This window comes from Trachurus japonicus, chromosome 10 (genome assembly GCF_045865225.1).
Source record: "Trachurus japonicus isolate A0001 chromosome 10, Traja_1.0".
Taxonomy (NCBI): Eukaryota; Metazoa; Chordata; class Actinopteri; order Carangiformes; family Carangidae; genus Trachurus; species Trachurus japonicus.
Window position 1 is genome coordinate 692,895 of NC_140916.1, and position 21,639 is coordinate 714,533.

The 21,639-nt window shown below is 45.8% G+C and overlaps 2 protein-coding genes across 2 annotated transcripts in view; both read right to left on the bottom strand.

Annotated features, from left to right (window-relative positions):
* The window catches only part of LOC146979224 (protein NLRC3-like), a 331,528-nt gene that overhangs the window by 22,221 nt on the left and 287,668 nt on the right, over positions 1–21,639 (bottom strand). Inside the window, exons 6-7 of the mRNA XM_085788893.1 lie at positions 12,656–12,829; positions 12,027–12,200 (exon numbers count right to left, since the gene is read on the bottom strand). Coding sequence (XP_085645019.1) covers positions 12,027–12,200; positions 12,656–12,829 — 348 coding nt within the window. The remainder of the gene's footprint in view (positions 1–12,026; positions 12,201–12,655; positions 12,830–21,639) is intronic.
* On the bottom strand, positions 14,430–18,993 carry LOC146979226 (protein NLRC3-like). The gene is made up of 3 exons (XM_085788802.1): positions 18,988–18,993; positions 17,973–18,888; positions 14,430–14,485 (listed from the first exon to the last, which is right to left on the bottom strand). Exons 1-3 carry the CDS (start codon positions 18,991–18,993, stop codon positions 14,430–14,432), a joined length of 978 nt encoding a protein of 325 aa, XP_085644928.1.

Genomic DNA, 21,639 nt, shown 5'->3' on the forward strand with positions numbered 1-21,639 from the left:
ATCTGAACTAAATACTTTCACTTTCTCTGTCTCCTCCCTCCCTCGGTTTTACAGGAAACCACGACACTGAACAGCCTACTTCGGCTGTTGACTTGTATGAGTATATAACTTACCTAAGGTGCATTAATGGTCATTGTAAGACATGCTACCGCATGTTAAAAACAACAACAAACAAGTGAATAATCCATAGCAGCAGCAGCAGTGAGTGGGCGGAGGGTTCAGTTCTAGTTTACATAAAGTCTCCCACTCAGCAACAACAATAAGACTTCCTGTGACCCCTTCACAATAAAACTTCTGACTGGCTCAACCACATATAAAGATCATAGACATATAAAAAAGATATCTTTATATGTCTATGGGCTCAACCAATACTTGTTGGCTCAACACGAGGAGAGTCCAAGTATCGCGAGACTTCGTGGCTCCGTTCTCGTGCCTGCTAGTAGTAGCAGAGTAGCATCAGCTGCTGCGCACTAAGGAAACTCAGGTAAGTGTTTGTCCTGTTTTACACCTGTGGACGACTTTATTCACCTGGACGGTTGGTGCACAGCCTCATTTACAGTTTGCACAGTCGGATATTAAAACTGTGACGTTATTAACTAGTTTATCTGACGGTTTTTTATCATGAGCATGTAGCAGCAGCAGCAGCAGCAGCAGGCTAACAGGCTAACAGGCTAACGATGCAGCCGTTAGCACCGAGTTTAGACTGAAAATGTTGCTGTTGTTGTGTTTTATTGTTGTCTTGTTTAGTTTTCTTGTCTTGAGTTTTATTGTTGTTGTGTTGTTTTATTGTTTTGTTTTATTGTTGTTGTTTAGTTTTTTTGTTGTGTTCTTTTATTCTTTTGTTTTCTTGTTGTTGTGTTGTTTTATTGTTTAGTTTTCTTCTTGTTGATGTTGTGTTTCCCTCCATCTGGGTCGTTCCTCCCTCATGTCCTGATTATTGGTCAACCTGATCTCACAGAAATGCGTGAAATGACCACGAACACCTAGTACCAGATTCCGTGCTCCTTTCACGTAATGTGTTAAAATTACGTGAAAGAAGCACGGAAACAGTCTCCACTGAAAGCCAATGAGTCCAACTTCCGTGAGATGGCCACGCAAACCGTGTCGTGGTGGATGCACGCATTTTCAGCTTCAAAGACACCCCCAGTGCGTCAACAGCCTGACGAACGGTCACTGTCCCTCCTCGTCACATTTTTTTTTTTTTTTTACTTTTCCTTAAAGCTTTATTGAACCTGATGCTGCTGTGTCTGACGTAGTTTACAGCAAGGACGTCCTTTCGGTTATATATTTATTTATTTATTTATTTATTTAGTGATCATGGTGTTTGGTGCAGAATAATCAATCAATAAATAAATAAATTAGGTTGGAAGCTACGTCAGACCGGGGGGGGGGGGGGGGGGGGGTTGTGGATTCTACAGGTGAAGACCACTTCCGCGTTCAAAAAGCTGCTCTGTTTAATCAATATTCTGAAGAAAGATCTGATTACTAGCCATAACGCTGTAACCATCCAAGGAAGACTGTGTAACAATATTATGTGCTTCTGCTGAGTCCAAAAGCCCTTTGTAATATCAACTTTATTTTAAGAAAACACGTTTTGTTTCCAATGTCATATCACGGAGAAGCACTACATTACCCATAATCCTCATATTTATCAGCGACGTGTCTAATTGGTTGAGCTTGCTGTTACCAGCAAATGAAAAAATAAAACAAATTGAGCTTATATTATTTTCTTAGTAACTAAAAGGTCTTAACATCTTTTTTGTTTTCAACATTGAATAAAAAAACGGTGCTATATTGTTAAAATTCAACAATAAAGTGCATACAAGTTGGCTTGACTTCTTTCTTTTTTTCTTTTTTTTCATAATTTTCACCAGCATCTTTCTGGTCCACATCACATCACATTTAATGTAATTTTTAATTCAATGAGTGAAATTTTATTTTTTATCTGAAAAACATTATTATGAATTCAAGGGTCAGAGGTAACTGATTAGTGTTAAATGTAACCTTTTTGACCCTGTTTCCTTGAATAAATCACTAAGACTTTGATGCGGGAAGCTGAGATTTTGATTTGATTTTGTTCAGAGCACTAGGGACAAAGTTTCTGTAGAATTTCAGACCGGTCGGACGTCCAGAAGGGTCACAGCTGACCGTCCAGGCTCGTTTCTCGGCCTTCAAAGCCTAGATTTAGAAGCCTTTTGTCTAATGACGTCCACATCCTTGGGGTTATAAGGCTGAAAGTTTCATGCATTTGTCCGGGGCCTAAGGCCATCCACCATGTGCAATTTCAAACCTGTGCGACCTTCACAAGTGTCAAAGGTCACTGATTTGTGACCTTTTTGACACCGTTTCCTTGAATAAAACACCAAGACTTTGATGCGGGAAGCTGAGATTTTAAAATGTGGTCCAGAATGTCTAGTAGATTGTGTGTGCAAAGATTCAGAGCTCTGTGACATTCAGAAGGGTCACAAATAGCCAAAAAGCAATGCTCCTTTCTCTGACCTCATATTAAAGGAGAAATGTTTAAACAGCAATTCTTTAATAGCTTCCAGATGCTTTGGCCTATCAGGCTGAATTTTTAGCTAAAGGAGCTGGTGTACGATCAGGAAGTAGGGGAGCTGTGCATAAAGCCAATTGGTAAGTGTCAAAGGTCACAGGGGTCAAACATCAAAGTGAATCCAGCCATTCCTGCTTTTTCTCAACAAAACATACACGCTTTAAGTTATCATCATGAAATATTAATAGGTTGTATATCAGAGAGTCCTCTATCAGAATATTTTGGTCCCGTTGCTCTAGGGGCCCCGGGGGGCCACTTGGCTTTCCCATGCTCCCACAGAGTTGGGCCTCGGGGTGATGGATAAGGGCCTCACCATGAGTCCACAGGCCAAGTTTCAAGTGATTTGGTCGGTTTCTATGGAAACAGCGGCCTCAAGGATACAGAGGAATGCGGCTGTTTGAAGCCCCGCCTCTCGAAAAGTAATGGCTCGATCAGGACCAAACACACATCTACGCGTTCGTCTTGGGCCCCCGAACCATATATTAAAAAAATCAGAACTGTACGACTTTTGGAAATGTGTTTTGTCTATTTCGGCTTTTCTGACTAAGAGGGTCTCTCACGCTTTAAGTCTGACAGACTCTGAGTCTGAAAAGCCGAAATAGACAAAACACATTTCCAAAAGTCGTACAGTTCTGATTTTTTTAATATATGGTTCGGGGGCCCAAGACGAACGCGTAGATGTGTGTTTGGTCCTGATCGAGCCATTACTTTTCGAGAGGCGGGGCTTCAAACAGCCGCATTCCTCTCTATCGTTGAGGCCGCTGTTTCCATAGAAACCGACCAAATCACTTGAAACTTGGCCTGTGGACTCATGGTGAGGCCCTTATCCATCACCCCGAGGCCCAACTCTGTGGGAGCATGGGAAAGCCAAGTGGCCCCCCGGGGCCCCTAGAGCAACGGGACCAAAATATTCTGATAGAGGACTCTCTGATATACAACATATTAATATTTCATGATGATAACATAAAGCGTGTATGTTTTGTTGAGAAAAAGCAGGAATGGCTGGATTCACTTTGATGTTTGACCCCTGTGACCTTTGACACTTACCAATTGGCTTTATGCACAGCTCCCCTACTTCCTGATCGTACACCAGCTCCTTTAGCTAAAAATTCAGCCTGATAGGCCAAAGCATCTGGAAGCTATTAAAGAATTGCTGTTTAAACATTTCTCCTTTAATATGAGGTCAGAGAAAGGAGCATTGCTTTTTGGCTCTTTGTGACCCTTCTGAATGTCACAGAGCTCTGAATCTTTGCACACACAATCTACTAGACATTCTGGACCACATTTTAAAATCTCAGCTTCCCGCATCAAAGTCTTGGTGTTTTATTCAAGGAAACGGTGTCAAAAAGGTCACAAATCAGTGACCTTTGACACTTGTGAAGGTCGCACAGGTTTGAAATTGCACATGGTGGATGGCCTTAGGCCCCGGACAAATGCATGAAACTTTCAGCCTTATAACCCCAAGGATGTGGACGTTATTAGACAAAAGGCTTCTAAATCTAGGCTTTGAAGGCCGAGAAACGAGCCTGGACGGTCAGCTGTGACCCTTCTGGACGTCCGACAGGTCTGAAATTCTACAGAAACTTTGTCCCTAGTGCTCTGAACAAAATCAAATCAAAATCTCAGCTTCCCGCATCAAAGTCTTAGTGATTTATTCAAGGAAACAGGGTCAAAAAGGTTACATTTAACACTAATCAGTTACCTCTGACCCTTGAATTCATAATAATGTTTTTCAGATAAAAAATAAAATTTCACTCATTGAATTAAAAATTACATTAAATGTGATGTGATGTGGACCAGAAAGATGCTGGTGAAAATTATGAAAAAAAAGAAAAAAAGAAAGAAGTCAAGCCAACTTGTATGCACTTTATTGTTGAATTTTAACAATATAGCACCGTTTTTTTATTCAATGTTGAAAACAAAAAAGATGTTAAGACCTTTTAGTTACTAAGAAAATAATATAAGCTCAATTTGTTTTATTTTTTCATTTGCTGGTAACAGCAAGCTCAACCAATTAGACACGTCGCTGATAAATATGAGGATTATGGGTAATGTAGTGCTTCTCCGTGATATGACATTGGAAACAAAACGTGTTTTCTTAAAATAAAGTTGATATTACAAAGGGCTTTTGGACTCAGCAGAAGCACATAATATTGTTACACAGTCTTCCTTGGATGGTTACAGCGTTATGGCTAGTAATCAGATCTTTCTTCAGAATATTGATTAAACAGAGCAGCTTTTTGAACGCGGAAGTGGTCTTCACCTGTAGAATCCACAACCCCCCCCCCCCCCCGGTCTGACGTAGCTTCCAACCTAATTTATTTATTTATTGATTGATTATTCTGCACCAAACACCATGATCACTAAATAAATAAATAAATAAATAAATAAATAAATATATAACCGAAAGGACGTCCTTGCTGTAAACTACGTCAGACACAGCAGCATCAGGTTCAATAAAGCTTTAAGGAAAAGTAAAAAAAAAAAAAAAATGTGACGAGGAGGGACAGTGACCGTTCGTCAGGCTGTTGACGCACTGGGGGTGTCTTTGAAGCTGAAAATGCGTGCATCCACCACGACACGGTTTGCGTGGCCATCTCACGGAAGTTGGACTCATTGGCTTTCAGTGGAGACTGTTTCCGTGCTTCTTTCACGTAATTTTAACACATTACGTGAAAGGAGCACGGAATCTGGTACTAGGTGTTCGTGGTCATTTCACGCATTTCTGTGAGATCAGGTTGTTATTGGTTGTTGGTTGTTGGCGCCACCTGGTGTTGATCACATGAAAATCAATGAATTATAGAGCAGTTGAGTTTGTCTGGTGTTTGGATCGATATGACACTGATATGTTGAGTTTAGTTTAGTCTTGTTAGTTGATGAGATGTTGTAAATAATACATTATAAACAGAAACAGCTAAAAAAAATAAAAAAAAGTTTTCCTGTAATAACACAAACCACTTTTAAAACACACAGCTTGGGCAAAATAAACACAGTATATGGAATAAAAAATAATAAAGAGCAGAGGCTATTTACTAATATTTACTAAGGACAGTTCATACTCTACCACACATTTCACAACACAGCATAAAAACAGACCAAACAGCTGTTGTCGTGTTTCTGGAGCTCCTCTGACAGAAATGTCTTTATAGACACAGACGGCAAGCAAGGAAACGTCACTTCCGGTTAGGGCTGTGGGGGAAAACAAACCGTTTTCCCCATACACACTCATGCAAAAAGGCGGCATTTTAAACCTTTGTCAAACGCTTGTTCGCCGTCCTGTCTTAGTTTTAATCACATGTATGTGCTGACAAAGAGCTATATATTAGAAAACTCATCACGATCTGGGTCGATTGCTGTCCGTACATCTTAAAATATAAAGTTTTCACAGCCATAGCCTACACCGAGTCAGCAGGGTCGGCAACCTTCACTTCCGGTCAGAGCGTTACACGTTTGGAGAAGATGAGCGAAGTTCCGATATAAAAGTTCAGGTTGTGGTTTTTGAATTTATTTGCGGTGCAAAATAATACACAATAACTCAGGCAGCGTCTACGAGTGTCTAGAGCCGGCCGGCGGCGACTAAGAGAGCGTCAGAGCCGTGGGGGAAGACAAATATGACTGACTGTGAAATACCTAATATTTTTAAATGTACGGACAACAATCGACCCAGATCGTGATGAGTTTCTAAAAATATAGCTCTCTGTCAGCACATACATGTGATTAAAACTAAGACAGGACGGCCAAAAAGCCTTTGACAAAGGTTTAAAATGCCGCGTTTTTGCATGAGTGTGTATGGGGGACACGGTTTGTTTTCCCCCACAGCGCTAACCGGAAGTGACGTTTCCTTGCTTGCCGTCTGTGTCTATAAAGTGACATTACTAAATTCATAAACCAAACTGTTTTAATGAAAAAGCGTCGTTTTTAAAGAGTAAATCTGCTGATTCCCGCTCCAGTCCAGTCGGCGGCGGTTTGACCAACCGACAACGACAAACACCACAGAAGCAAAAAGTCAGGACACCGAGACACCGAGTTTCTGGTCCGGTCCGTGTCCGTGTCCCTCGTGCACAATAAACAACAAATATTTTACAGAACGAACTGGAAACTCTGAATGTTTTATTAATATGAGTTAAATTAAACCAATAATCATTTAAATTCTCATATTATTTACCATAATTATCATACCAGAGAATTTCTAATATTGTCGTAGACTGGCTCTGGTTCTGTGCAGCCGCTGCTCGGTCAGTCGGACACCGAGTTAGCCCCCCTCCTTCGAGACATTTTTGTCCTGATGGTCACCCAGTGTTGGGGGGGGGGAGCAAAACAACGTGACTAAAATTGATGCAGGCAAACCGGAGTTACACCGTGGCTAACCGGCGCTAGCGACAATGCTAACCCATGGGGGCAATTCTTTCAACCACAACAAACACTCAGAAAACCATCGAATATCTATGGTGAACATCTGTAGGCGGAGATGCTCAGATAGAAAGTCAACAGCAGCGGATCAGAGTGTGATCTCTCCCTCCAGTCAAACGCTCCGTTCTGATCCAACTCCACTGGACTTTCAAATGATGATGCCTCGTATTATGGGCTGGGACCCTGTTTGTACTGTTGATGACGTTTAGTGCTGTTCTGAGCATTATTTGTGGCTATAAGTGGCTTTTTGATCGGTGGATAGTGGATCCGTATACTGCGCTGTTTGTTATGGTGCGGCCATTGCTAAAGTTGCTACAACTGGAGAAGCTAGCGGTTAGCAGACTTCATCTCTCGAGGGGGGGGTCTAAGTCGGTGCGTTGGACCATGGGTTAAATTTACGACGGAATATCCCTTTAAGTGTTTAAGGTAATAGAACACATTTCAATACAAGGCCTATATTGATATATATTATAATAATAACATAACAACAACCATGAGATTTGATTTGTTTGTTTCTCATTTTTATTACATTGTCCCGTCAGCCAAGGTTGAAAACTATATTCACCTGTAATAGATGAGACCAGACCTGACTTTTAGACTCACATTAGAGCAAGTACATATAATAAAAATACAATGATAAGATGTAGTGAGACTTTGGATTTACTTGTTACAGAAGCAGAATAAGTGTAAAAAGCAAAGGTAAATATCAAATATACATTGATTCATTGATCATAATAGAAAAATAAATAGTGTTTACTTTGTTGGGCAAAGACTAAAACAACGTGGCGCCCTACGCAGCTGGTAAATCTGTGAATTACAGTGTCCTGTAAGGGACAAACAGTCAGGTCAAGTCAAACAGTCAAACAGGTTAACTGCCTCACATTAATATGTTAACTGTTGTCATAGCAACCTGATCTGAAACGGAGGAGAGAGGTAGAGGAGGAGGAGGAAGAGGAGGAGAGAGGTGGAGGAGGAGGAGGCAGAAGGAGGAGGAGGAAGAGGAGGAGAGAGGTGGAAGAGGAGGAGGAGGAGAAGGAGGAGGAGAGGTGGAAGAGGAAGAAAAGGAGGAGGAGGAGAAGGAGGAGAGAGGTGGAAGAGGAAGAGGAAGAAAAGGAGGAAGAGGAGGAGGAGGAGAGAGGTAGAGGAGGAGGAGGAGAGTGGTAGAGGAGGAGGAGGAGGAGAGAGGAAGAAGAGGAGGAGGATGAAGAGGAAGAAAAGGAGGAGGAGGAAGAGGAGGAGGAGAAGGAGGAGAGAAGTAGAGGAGGAAGAGGAGAAGGAGGAGGAGGAGAGAGGAGGAGGAGGAGGAGAGAGGTAGAGGAGCAGGAGGAGGAGAAGAAGGAGAGAGGTAGAGGAGGAGGAAGAGGAGGAGGAGGAGGAAGAGGAAGAGGAGGAGAGAGGTAGAGGAGGAGGAGGAGGAGAGAGGAAGAAGAGGAGGAGGATGAAGAGGAAGAAAAGGAGGAGGAGGAAGAGGAGGAGGAGAAGGAGGAGAGAAGTAGAGGAGGAAGAGGAGAAGGAGGAGGAGAGAGGAGGAGGAGGAGGAGGAGGAAGAGGAAGAAAAGGAGGAAGAGGAGGAGGAGAGAGGTAGAGGAGGAGGAAGAGGAGGAGAGAGGTGGAAGAGGAGGAGGGAGAGAAGGAGGAGGAGGAGAAGGAGGAGAGAGGTGGAAGAGGAAGAGGAAGAAAAGGAGGGGGAGGAGGAGGAGAGAGGTAGAGGAGGAGGAGAGTGGTAGAGGAGGAGGAGGAGGAGGAGAAGAGAGGAAGAGGAGGATGAAGAGGAAGAAAAGGAGGAGGAGGAAGAGGAGGAGGAGAGAGGTAGAGGAGGAGGAGGAAGAGGAGGAGGAGGAGAGTGGTAGAGGAGGAGGAGAGAGGTAGAGGAGGAGGAGGAGGAGGAGAAGGAGGAGAGAGGTAGAGGAGGAGGAGGAGAAGGAGGAGAGAGGAAGAGGAAGAAAAGGAGGAGGAGGAAGAGGAGGAGGAGAGAGGTAGAGGAGGAGGAGGAAGAGGAGGAAGAGGAGAGAGGTAGAGGAGGAGGAGGAGAAGAAGGAGGAGAGAGGTAGAGGAGGAGGAGGAGAAGGAGGAGAGAGGTAGAGGAGGAGGAGGAGAAGAAGGAGGAGAGAGGTAGAGGAGGAGGAGGAGAAGGAGGAGAGAGGTAGAGGAGGAGGAGGAGAAGAAGGAGGAGAGAGGTAGAGGAGGAGGAGGAGAAGGAGGAGAGAGGTAGAGGAGGAGGAGAAGGAGGAGAGAGGTGGAAGAGGAGGAGGAGGAGGAGAAGGAGGCAGAAGAGGAGGAGGAGAAGGAGGAGGAGAGAGGTAGAGGAGGAGGAGAGAGGTAGAGGAGCAGGAGGAGGAGGAGAAGGAGGAGAGAGGTGGAGGAGAAGGAGGAGGAGGAGGGGGAGAGAGGTAAAGGAGGAGAAGGAGGAGGAGAGAGGTAGAGGAGGAGGAGAAGAAGGAGGAGAGAGGTGGTGGAGGAGGAGGAGAAGGAGGAGGAGGAGGAGGAGAAGGAGGAGCAGAGAGTGACTAGAGGATCAGATGAGTCCAGAGTCAGTGATGATCTCTGTCCGGTCCAGAACACACAGGGAGGATGGTGGACTGGACTCTGAGAGAGACGGAGGAGCTGCTCTCAGGTCAGTTGAGGGAGGTTCTGGACTGAAGGAGGAGGGAGGGACTGGAGGGAAGGAGTAGAGAGGTGTCCCATCTGAGAGGAGAAGCAGAGGACAGAGGTTATGGATCAGTGGTTGTCTCTCTCTGCTCTGATTGGCTGACTGTTGTCTCTCTCTCTGCTCTGATTGGCTGACTGTTGTCTCTCTCTCTGCTCTGATTGGCTGACTGTTGTCTCTCTCTGCTCTGATTGGCTGACTGTTGTCTCTCTCTCTCTCTCCTCTGATTGGCTGACTGTTGTCTCTCTCTGCTCTGATTGGCTGACTGTTCTCTCTCTCTCTCTCTCCTCTGATTGGCTGACTGTTGTCTCTCTCTCTGCTCTGATTGGCTGACTGTTGTCTCTCTGCTCTGATTGGCTGACTGTTGTCTCTCTCTCTGCTCTGATTGGCTGACTGTTGTCTCTCTCTCTGCTCTGATTGGCTGACTGTTGTCTCTCTCTCTCTCTCCTCTGATTGGCTGACTGTTCTCTCTCTGCTCTGATTGGCTGACTGTTCTCTCTCTGCTCTGATTGGCTGACTGTTGTCTCTCTCTCTCTGCTCTGATTGGCTGACTGTTGTCTCTCTCTGCTCTGATTGGCTGACTGTTGTCTCTCTCTCTCTGCTCTGATTGGCTGACTGTTGTCTCTCTGCTCTGATTGGCTGACTGTTGTCTCTCTGCTCTGATTGGCTGACTGTTGTCTCTCTCTCTCTGCTCTGATTGGCTGACTGTTCTCTCTCTCTCTCTCTGCTCTGATTGGCTGACTGTTGTCTCTCTCTCTGCTCTGATTGGCTGACTGTTGTCTCTCTCTCTGCTCTGATTGGCTGACTGTTGTCTCTCTCTCTGCTCTGATTGGCTGACTGTTGTCTCTCTCTCTCTGCTCTGATTGGCTGACTGTTGTCTCTCTCTCTGCTCTGATTGGCTGACTGTTGTCTCTCTCTCTGCTCTGATTGGCTGACTGTTGTCTCTCTGCTCTGATTGGCTGACTGTTGTCTCTCTGCTCTGATTGGCTGACTGTTGTCTCTCTCTGCTCTGATTGGCTGACTGTTGTCTCTCTCTCTCTGCTCTGATTGGCTGACTGTTGTCTCTCTCTGCTCTGATTGGCTGACTGTTATCTCTCTCTCTGCTCTGATTGGCTGACTGTTGTCTCTCTCTCTGCTCTGATTGGCTGACTGTTGTCTCTCTCTGCTCTGATTGGCTGACTGTTCTCTCTCTCTCTCTCTCCTCTGATTGGCTGACTGTTCTCTCTCTGCTCTGATTGGCTGACTGTTCTCTCTCTGCTCTGATTGGCTGACTGTTGTCTCTCTCTCTCTGCTCTGATTGGCTGACTGTTGTCTCTCTCTGCTCTGATTGGCTGACTGTTGTCTCTCTCTCTGCTCTGATTGGCTGACTGTTGTCTCTCTCTCTGCTCTGATTGGCTGACTGTTGTCTCTCTCTCTCTGCTCTGATTGGCTGACTGTTGTCTCTCTCTCTCTGCTCTGATTGGCTGACTGTTGTCTCTCTCTCTGCTCTGATTGGCTGACTGTTGTCTCTCTGCTCTGATTGGCTGACTGTTGTCTCTCTCTCTGCTCTGATTGGCTGACTGTTGTCTCTCTCTCTGCTCTGATTGGCTGACTGTTGTCTCTCTCTCTCTCTCCTCTGATTGGCTGACTGTTGTCTCTCTGCTCTGATTGGCTGACTGTTCTCTCTCTCTCTCTCTGCTCTGATTGGCTGACTGTTGTCTCTCTCTCTCTGCTCTGATTGGCTGACTGTTGTCTCTCTCTCTGCTCTGATTGGCTGACTGTTATCTCTCTCTCTCTGCTCTGATTGGCTGACTGTTGTCTCTCTCTCTGCTCTGATTGGCTGACTGTTGTCTCTCTCTCTGCTCTGATTGGCTGACTGTTGTCTCTCTCTGCTCTGATTGGCTGACTGTTGTCTCTCTGCTCTGATTGGCTGACTGTTGTCTCTCTCTGCTCTGATTGGCTGACTGTTGTCTCTCTGCTCTGATTGGCTGACTGTTGTCTCTCTGCTCTGATTGGCTGACTGTTGTCTCTCTGCTCTGATTGGCTGACTGTTGTCTCTCTCTCTGCTCTGATTGGCTGACTGTTGTCTCTCTCTCTGCTCTGATTGGCTGACTGTTGTCTCTCTCTGCTCTGATTGGCTGACTGTTGTCTCTCTCTCTGCTCTGATTGGCTGACTGTTGTCTCTCTCTCTGCTCTGATTGGCTGACTGTTGTCTCTCTCTGCTCTGATTGGCTGACTGTTGTCTCTCTCTGCTCTGATTGGCTGACTGTTGTCTCTCTCTCTGCTCTGATTGGCTGACTGTTGTCTCTCTCTCTGCTCTGATTGGCTGACTGTTGTCTCTCTGCTCTGATTGGCTGACTGTTGTCTCTCTCTCTGCTCTGATTGGCTGACAACAGTGCTGAAAGCAGCACAGACTGACTCCGCCCCCCTACTGACCTCACAGTCTCCAGTCTACAGTCTGGACTCTCCACTAGATCATCCAGATCCTTCACCTCTGAAGACTCCAGGTAGTTGTCACTCAGGTTCAGTTCTCTCAGGTGGGAGGGGTTGGACTTCAGAGCTGAGACCAGAGAAGAACAGCTGATCTCTGACAACCTGCAGCGCTTCAATCTGAATAAAGAATAAAAGAAGAAGATTAATTCATTGATGATCAGAAAGAAGAGTTTTTTCTTCAACAGGTGAATTTCAGTGTCTTTGTCCAAACATGAGTTGTGAGGATCTTGTGCACATTGTTGTGATAGAGATGAAGTGAGTTGATGAGCTGATACTGGACATTTTCTCCAGAGTTTCTAGAAAACATGAGTCGTCTGACTGAGAGAAATACGAGTGTGTGTGAAGGTTGAACTGAAGTGAACAGACATTATTCATGACCACTGAGTGAAATGAGCTGAAACTGAAGAATCATTCTCACACAACAACAACTGCAAATATTCAACAACCACTATTTCAAATGTCATTAATCAATTCAATCAAAGTCAATGATTCAAGTTCTGAGTGAAGATCAATCAGGTTCAGTTGTGGATCAAATATCTAAGATCTATAACAGCAACAGTCAGTGAACTGACCTCAGAGTCTCCAGTCGACAGTCTGGACTCTCCAGAAAACCACTCAGATCCTTCACTACTGAGTCCTGCAGCTTGTTGTAGCCCAGGTCCAGGTGTCTCAGGTGGGAGGGGTTGGACTTCAGAGCTGAGCCCAGAGAAGAACAGCTGATCTCTGACAACCTGCAGCCCAGCAATCTGAATAAAGAATAAAAGAAGAAGATGAATTCATTGATAACTGATCAGACGTGTCCTGATCAATAACCAATAGGACTTTGTCCTTGTGTTCTTGTGGATCTTCATCATGTGGCCTTCTACACATCATCCACATGTTCATTCATCAGCTGCTGCTGACCTCAGCTCAGTCTGTCAATATACAATCAATATCTGATCAATACCTGTTGGACTAAACACTGACTACAACTCTCTGGTTAAGAGACTCTGATTCTTTTAGACAGATTTATATTTGTACCATTTCATGTCACTAACTTTGTATTTTTCTTCTTCTCTGTTATTATTATTATCAATAACTTTATTGATCAACTCGTATCAGGGTTAAATCAATAAACTAACAGCACAGGGGTCAATGACGTGATGAAACCCAGTGTCAAGTGGTGTAACTTTGATTTTTGATAAACATCTGAATAAAGAGGAAACTAAATCTGGACTCAGATGAGGAATTAATACAACTCTGTGTTTCTGGACTCATTTTACATCATTTGTCACAGATTATTTAGAAGAAGAGTTTTTTGTTTTTAGGACATGTCCTGCTCAAGATGCATAAAAATCTAAATATAGAAACACTCTGATTCTTTTAGACAGATTTATATTTGTACGACTTCATGTTACTAACTTGCAGAGATGGGGACTCGAACTCGAGTCACTTAAGTCGCACACACAGGGACTTCAGACTCGACTTGGACTCGTGTTTTGGGACTCGTGAACAATCTTTTTTGTTTGGCTCGTGCCTCCATCCTGACAGGACGACCGATGATCTTTCTTTTTTTTTTATAAAAGCAGTGAGTTGAGGACAAAGCTCCTTGTTGACAGCGTTCAGTGTCTCATCATCTGTTCAGAGCTGAAGAAGCTTCAAGGTGCGTTCACACGGAACCTTTTATTTTAAGTTTACATATTAAGTCAATGCAAACGAGCGACTGAGCGTTTAATCGCTCAGGCGACAAATTGCTGGGATTTTTTGCTCTGTCGCTCGAGATGAGAAATCCCAAGTCTCTGGCTGTCAGCCGCTTGTCGCTCAGCGCTGATTGGCTGCTGTAATCTATGTGTAACTATGACAACTACTGAAATCATGGAAACGTAATCTGGATGGATCTCAGCTGCTTCTTCTCATGCTTCCTCCCATGGTTCTGTCAGCTCCACAACATCCACCAGCTGCTGTGTTTCTGACCACAACTCAACATCTGCTCTCAGATCAGTGCTGCACGTTGGTTCGACAACAAGTGTCTGAGTTGAAAACAACAGTTGTAGAAGCTGAGCTGGTTCTCTGCTGCTCTGAATCACAAACCCTATGACTGCTCTCACCTTCTTCTCTCTGGACTCATCTCAACTGTTTTCTCTCTTCAGCTTCTTGAGAAAAATCCTCACACACAAATCCTGACATGTATGAACCAATGCGAAGCTGAAGCTTCAAACAACTACAACAGCTCCAGTCAGTGAACTCACCCCAGAGTCTCCAGTCTACAGTTTGGACTCTCCAGTCCAGCACACAGAAGCTTCACTGATGAATCATCCAGGTTGTTGTTACTCAGGTCCAGGTGTCTCAGGTGGGAGGGGCTGGACTTCAGAGCTGAGGCAACGACTTCACAGTGAATCTCTGAGAGTTCACAACCACCAAGTCTGTGATTAGAGAAGAAACAAAATGTGTTAGAGTAAAATCAGACAATTTGTACTAAACACACACAACATGTCGTCATGTGATCAACATGTGCTCTTCACACTCTGGTTCAGTTCATCTTCTCTCTTTGTGTTGGACATGAAACAATAATCCTCATCAGGGCTGGGCTGGAAAAACCCATTCAGATTCAGATCCACCTCCTCTTGAATCATCCAACATCCACTCATCAAAGCCCAGATGGATGTTTAATCCAGGCTCCTGCGGCCGACACAGGTAGATGTGGTCAGGTGAGCTTAGGTGTAGAGCTGCAGGTGTCACCTGAACAACACTCACACACATTGATTTTCTCCAAACATGAAATGAAGTCAAAGAAAATCAAGGTGAAATGTAGAAATGATGTGTTAGCGTACACAAACACACAACACTAGCAGCCTCTAGACTCCAAGGTAACAAGTGTCCAGTCAGGTAGAAACTGTGTGGAGCTGAATGGAAGCAGATCTATGTGCAGGATGTGAAGAAGCAGCTGTGACTGTTGACACACAGTGGAGCTGCTGCTGCTGCTACATCTGCTATCTGTTGCCATGACGTCTCCACTGTTGTTCATGTTCAATAGAAAGTACATTAAAGGTTCATGAGGCAAGAAATGCACATGCGTTTTAAGTTTTTTACTGCTAATGGGCGATGAAGCGTTAAAAACCAAAAAGAATGAGCCCACTCGCGTATCTCTCCGTTGCCTTGAACGGGCTGTGTGCTGCATAATGAGCTGCAATTCTGGGTCCGAATTTCCCGCGCTGTCCGCGGATGTGACGTCAAATGACGCTGCATGCGCGTCCTCGACAGCTTCGGCTTTCCTCCGCTTGCGCCCAGCGGTCGGCGGATGTCTTGCAGCCTGAACAGTTATGTGAGCAGCGAGTAGAGAAATAACGTCACTTTCTTACATTTTAATATTTTTTCATGCGAGAAAGTGACAGTTTAGATTCCCAATCTGTTGTCAGTTTATCCAAATAACGTCTGTAAGTACTAGATTTGCTCCGACATTTTTCGGAGGAGTGCAGAGCCACACACACGCAGCAGCAGCAGCAGCGGCTCGTCACAGAGGCTGCAGCCGGGGAGCTGAGCTCATCGGCCGGGCAGCAGCTGTCCTCCTCCAGGGAAGAAAACCAGCCCAGTAACTTCCCCACAGGTTTTTAGAGGTTTTCTGCCGGCTGGTTGAATTGTTTTGAGGAGATTAATGCTGGATGAAATCTAACAGTGGCACTGTGGCAGTCGGATAGTAGTTCATGAATGAAAAGTGAAGCTTCAGGTGTGTGTGAGCAGCGCAGCCTTGGGGCTCTGTACGTACACAAATCACCATATTTAGGCTACTTCAATAAATAAATAGTTTTATAATGAGCCGATTGATTCATCCGTGGTCAGTTTATCCCAACAACGCCTGTAAGGAAATTCTCCGACGTGTTGGGAGGAGCAGAGCCACTAGAGCAGCCGAGCGGCAGCAGCGGCTCACAGAGGCGGCGGCCGGTGCTGACCTGATGCCTGGCCGGTCAACCTCCCGGTGTCGCGGTAAATTGAGCACTGTACAATGAGCGCGGCACGGCGCATTTACTGTTTATTAACAGCCAGGCGGTGTGTGTGTGTGTGTCTGTGTGTGTGTCTCTGTGTGTGTCTCTGTGTGTGTCTCTGTGTGTGTCTGCTCTGTGTCGTGAGACAGCAGGTAGAGGGGCTGACTGGCAGAGATGAGAGATAGGCTAGTGAAAAATGTTCTTTTTTTCTGTGAGAGACTGCTGCGGTGGACACAAACCAAACTGTGGCGGCTGATTAGTGGAAAACACTGGTATAGTAACGTTGTGCCGTTTCCAATTCAGCCACAGTGTCACTGTCACAGCATCAGCTGTTGATGCGCGCTCCCGCACCAGCTTGGCTGATGGCTGCAGTAACCCTGACGGCCGCTACGGCCGTTGTATTGCTAATGAGTTTTATTCCTCGATCTTGCCTCAAGCACCTTTAATGGAACTGCTTTGGCTCCATTCATCGTGTCAACATTCATGGTTTTAATAATGCAACAATTTACAGCATTAGTTCTCTGAGCGTCTCATTCATGTCCAAGTCAAACTGGAGTTGGGACTGAAATCTAAAACACAATCATGATGTTGAATCAGGAATCAAAGTGAATCAGAGATCAGATGGATTCAGGTAATCAGTGATCAATACCCAGCCCTGACCCTCACCACTCTGTCAGACCTGCACATTGTTCATGTCCATCTTTGTTTGACTTCAATCTTCAGGTGGAAGCTCAAACTGAAACATCTGCATGTTTAAAACTCAGTGTTAAAACATCTGGAGAAAAAACACAATTGACCTGAAACTGGAGAAACGTCAAACTGTGTGTGTGTGCGTGTGTGTGTGTGTGTGTGTGTGTGTGTGTGTGTGTGTGTGTGTGTGTGTGTGTGTGTGTGTGTGTGTGTGTGTGTGTTATTGATTGTGTCTGGACTCACTCAGCCTTCCTGCAGTTCCTCACAGCTGGGATCAGTCTCAGTCGTCCCTCCCATGTTGTGTTGTACTTCTTCAGGTCCAACTCGTCCAGAACCTGCTCTGACATCTGCAGCATGTAGGCCAGAGCTGAACACTGGATCTCAGAGAGGTACTTCTCTGATCTGTTCTCTGACTTCAGGAACTGTTGGATCTCCTGATTAACTGACTGGTCCTTCATCTCCGTCAGACAGTGGAAGATGTTGATGCTTCTGTCAGGAGAGATTTTATCACTGTTCATCTCCTTCAGGTTGTTGATGGTTCTCTGGATGGTTTCTGGACTGTTGTCTGTCTGACCCAGCAGACCTCCTAACAGCCTCTGGTTGGACTCCAGAGAGAGGCCATGAAGGAAGCGAACAAACAGGTCCAGGTGACCATTTCTACTGAGGAGGGATTTCTGCATGGCTCTCTGCAGGAAGTTAACCATGGTTGGAGGACTGTTATTGATCCATGGATGACAGTTATTGATCAATGGATGACTGTTGTTGATCTGTGGATGACTGTTATTGATCTGTACAGGACTGTTACTGAACTGTGGATGACTGTTATTGATCTGTGGATGACTGTTATTGATCCATGGATGACTGTTATTGATCCATGGATGACTGTTGATGAGTGATGGATGACTGTTATTGATCTGTACAGGACTGTTACTGAACTGTGGATGACTGTTATTGATCCATGGATGACTGTTGTTGATCAATGGATGACTGTTATTGATCCATGGATGACTGTTATTGATCCATGGATGACTGTTGTTGATTTGTGGATGACTGTTGTAGACTTGTGGATGCCTGTTGTTGACTTGTGGATGACTGTTATTGATCAATGGATGACTGTTATTGATCCATGGATGACTGCTGTTGATCCATGGATGACTGTTATTGATCTGTGGATGACTGTTGTTGATCTGTGGATGACTGTTGTTGATCTGTGGATGACTGTTATTGATCAATGGATAACTGTTGATTGACAGATGACTGCTCGCATTGAATCCATGAGAAGAAGGCATTGTGCTCTTCTCTCCCTCTTCGTAGTTTTCTCCGAGGAACTTATTGAGGACCTGTGTGTTCCTGTTGGTGAAACAGTGGAACATGTAGACTGCAGCCAGAAACTCCTGAACACTCAGATGAACAAAGCAGTAGACTGTTTTCTGGAAGATCACACTTTCTCTTTTGAAGATCTCAGTACAGAGTCCTGAGTTCACCAAGGCCTCTGTGACATCCAGACCACACTGCTCCAGGTCTTCTTGGTAGAACATGATGTTTCCTTCCTCCAGCTGTTCAAACGCCAGCCTCCCCAGCTTCAGAAGAACTTCCCTGTCGGCCTCCGTCAGCTCCTGTGGACTCGTCTCATGTCCTTCACCGTACTTGTTCTTCTTCCTCTTTGTCTGGACCAGCAGGAAGTGTGAGAACAGGTCAGTCGTGGTCTTGGGCAGCTCTCCTCTCTGGTCTGTGGTCAACATGTGCTCCAGAACTGTAGCACTGATCCAGCAGAAGACTGGGACTTGACACATGATGTGGAGGGTCCTGGACGTCTTGATGTGTGAGATGATTCTTCTGGACAGATCTTCATCACTGGACCTCCTCCTGAAGTACTCCTCCATCTGGGCGTCAGTGAAGCCTCGGACCTCTGTTACCCTGTCGACACATGTAGGAGGGATCTGATTGGCTGCTGCAGGTCTGGAGGTGATCCAGACCAGAGCCGAGGGAAGCAGATTCCCCTGGATGAGGTTTGTCAGCAGCACGTTGACTGATGACGTCTGTGTGACATCAGACACAACCTCCCTGTTGTTGAAGTCCAGTGACAGTCGGCTTTCATCCAGGCCGTCAAAGATGAAGAGAAGTTTACAGACAGCCAGCTGCTCTGCTGTGACCTTCTGTAATGTTGGATGGAAAACATGGAGCAGCCCGAGAAGACTCAACCGCTGATCTCTGATCAGGTTCAGCTCCCTGAACGGAAAGCAGAACCAGCAGACTGACATCTTGGTTCTCCAAGCCCTCGGCCCAGTCCAGAGTGAACTTCTGCACCGAGAAGGTTTTTCCAACGCCAGCGACGCCGTTGGTCAGAACCACTCTGATGGGTCTCTGTTGGACAGGTGAGACCGTAGAGACGTCCTCTCTGTTGGATAGGTGAGACCGTAGAGACGTCCCCTGTTGGACAGGTGAGACCGTAGAGATGTCCTCTCTCCGTTGGACAGGTGAGACCGTAGAGACGTCCTCTCTCCGTTGGACAGGTGAGACCGTAGAGACGTCCTCTCTCCGTGGACAGGTGAGACCGTAGAGACGTCCTCTCTCCGTTGGACAGGTGAGACCGTAGAGACGTCCTCTCTCCGTTGGACAGGTGAGACCGTAGAGACGTCCTCTCTCTGTTGGACAGGTGAGACCGTAGAGACGTCCTCTCTCTGTTGGACAGGTAAGTCTTTAAAGATGTCCTCTCTCTGTTGGACAGGTGAGACCGTAGAGACGTCCTCTCTCTGTTGGACAGGTGAGACCGTAGAGACGTCCTCTCTCTGTTGGACAGGTGAGACTGTAGAGACGTCCTCTCTCTGTTGGACAGGTGAGACCGTAGAGATGTCCTCTCTCTGTTGGACAGGTGAGACCATAGAGACGTCCTCTCTCTGTTGGACAGGTAAGTCTTTAAAGATGTCGTTGCACTTGATTGGAGTGTCATGGAGGGTCTTCTTCTTGGACGTTGTCTCCAGCTGTCTCACCTCATGTTGGGTATTAACCTCTTCACTCTGTCCCTCTGTGATGTAGAGCTCAGTGTAGACGCTGTTGAGGAGGGTTCCACTTCCTGTTCCACTTCCTGTTCCCTCAGTTCCTTCAGTCACTCGTTCACATCTGCTCCTCAGACTGATCTTATGTTGATCTAAAACCTCCTGCAGACCACCATCTGCTGAGAGACAAGAGACAGAGTCAGACTGAAGACAGAGAGTCTGACAATCTGATCAGATTATTTTCATCAGCTACAGAAAAACTACAGACAACAAAGAGAAGGTTTGAATCATCATCTTAAATGTCAGTGCTGTGTGATGGAACAATGACTCTGGAGAAAACAACAAACGACCACATCAGCAGACAGATGTTCAGTCTCACTTTGTACACAGCTGCTCTGATTGGCTGTCTGCAGCTCACCTCTGGTTCTGGGTCTTTTTCCACATTGGGGGCAGGAGGGGGGTCCTGAAGAACCGGACTGGTCCCAGTCTGAGGTGCAGCACTGTCTGCAGAACCAGTGTCCACAGCTGGTGGAGACTGGATCCTTCAGGACGTCCTGACAGAGACCACAGCTGGACAGCTGCTGGTCCACAGAGACACCACTCCTCTTCCTCCTGTCAAGACATTTCTGGATCAACAACATGTCACAGCTCCACATCTGTGCTCTGATTGGTTAACCACCATAAGTGGGTGGGGCTTCAGTAAGCAGAGGAGCAGAGAGAGAGAAAGTAGAGGAAGATGAGTGTAGAGAGACGAGCTGAATGAAGACTAGGCCGGATTCACCAATAAGTTCTTAAGAAAGATCTTAAGAAATGTCTTAAAGCAGAAGTAAGCGATCCGGTCGTTTTGGCTAATGCTGCGTTCCAGGCAGGCTTTTGAAACCGTAAATTACAGCTTCAAGTCACAACTTACGACTTTGTAGCGTTCCAGGCAACCCACTCGTGTTTCTCCGACCTGTTTTACCTGTGAAAGTCACTATAACGGCCACTCGTAACTTCCGACCCGTGTACTCGTACCAGATCGAACTGGTACCACTTCACAGGTCGGAAAAACACGAGTTACGGGCTGCCTTGAACGCACCATAACAGTCCTCGTCCCTATGTCACCGCATTCAGGCGCATCCCTTGGCTGCACACACAGCCCTGCATGCCGTTCTCTCTCCTCATTGGATAAAAATTGTAGGATACGAGAAAAGTTTTCTCCTCGGCTCAGAGCAGAGCAGAGGGACTGAGAGACCCGTGTTTCGGTCCAAACACTCTATGTAAGTGATTGCTGTCGGAAGATATAACTATTTAAGACTTATATTAACACAAAAATATCGCTCACTTCTGCTTTAAGAAGAAAATTAAGAAGGTCATAAGAAAGTTCTGAAGTGCAATTCCTCAATATTTTCTGAAGAACAGTCATTTCTTACAAATTTCTTATTTGGGGTTTATCGAATAGTGCTTTTGGGGGGAAGCAAGGAGCTTAGGACCCCCAAGTCGGTTCGGTATGCGGCCAGGCCTACACCTGGCTCAGGGAAATGGACGCCCCTGCCATGCATAGTCCCTCGGGGTTCATTCCACATCCGCAAATACAATAAAACAAGGACAGAGCGTGGGGAAGGATTCGCAAGCCAGCTGCAGGGAGTGGCAGGGAGACGTCCCTGACACTGACCCCACCACCCTGAGATGTTCCGGGATTAAAGGGGCAAAACATCTGTGAGGGGGGGCTCCCGGCTGACGACCCTGCAGCAGGTCCACTGGCATCGTCAGAGGTGCGACAGGCAGGTTCCATTTACCTGTACTTACACCTGCTTTTGCTTTTGCTTGAAATGCCCATCCCTACTGAGGGCAAACATGGATGTGGCCTCACTGATCTTAGACCAGCTGGTGTCTGTACAGACTAAGCACCTATTACATTAACTCTACTTT

Coding starts and splice junctions, on each gene's coding strand:
- LOC146979226 (XM_085788802.1), bottom strand. Junction 14,486..17,972: donor CAGTCATCTGTCAATCAACA/GTTATCCATTGA, acceptor CTCTAATCACAG/ACTTGGTGGTTGTGAACTCT.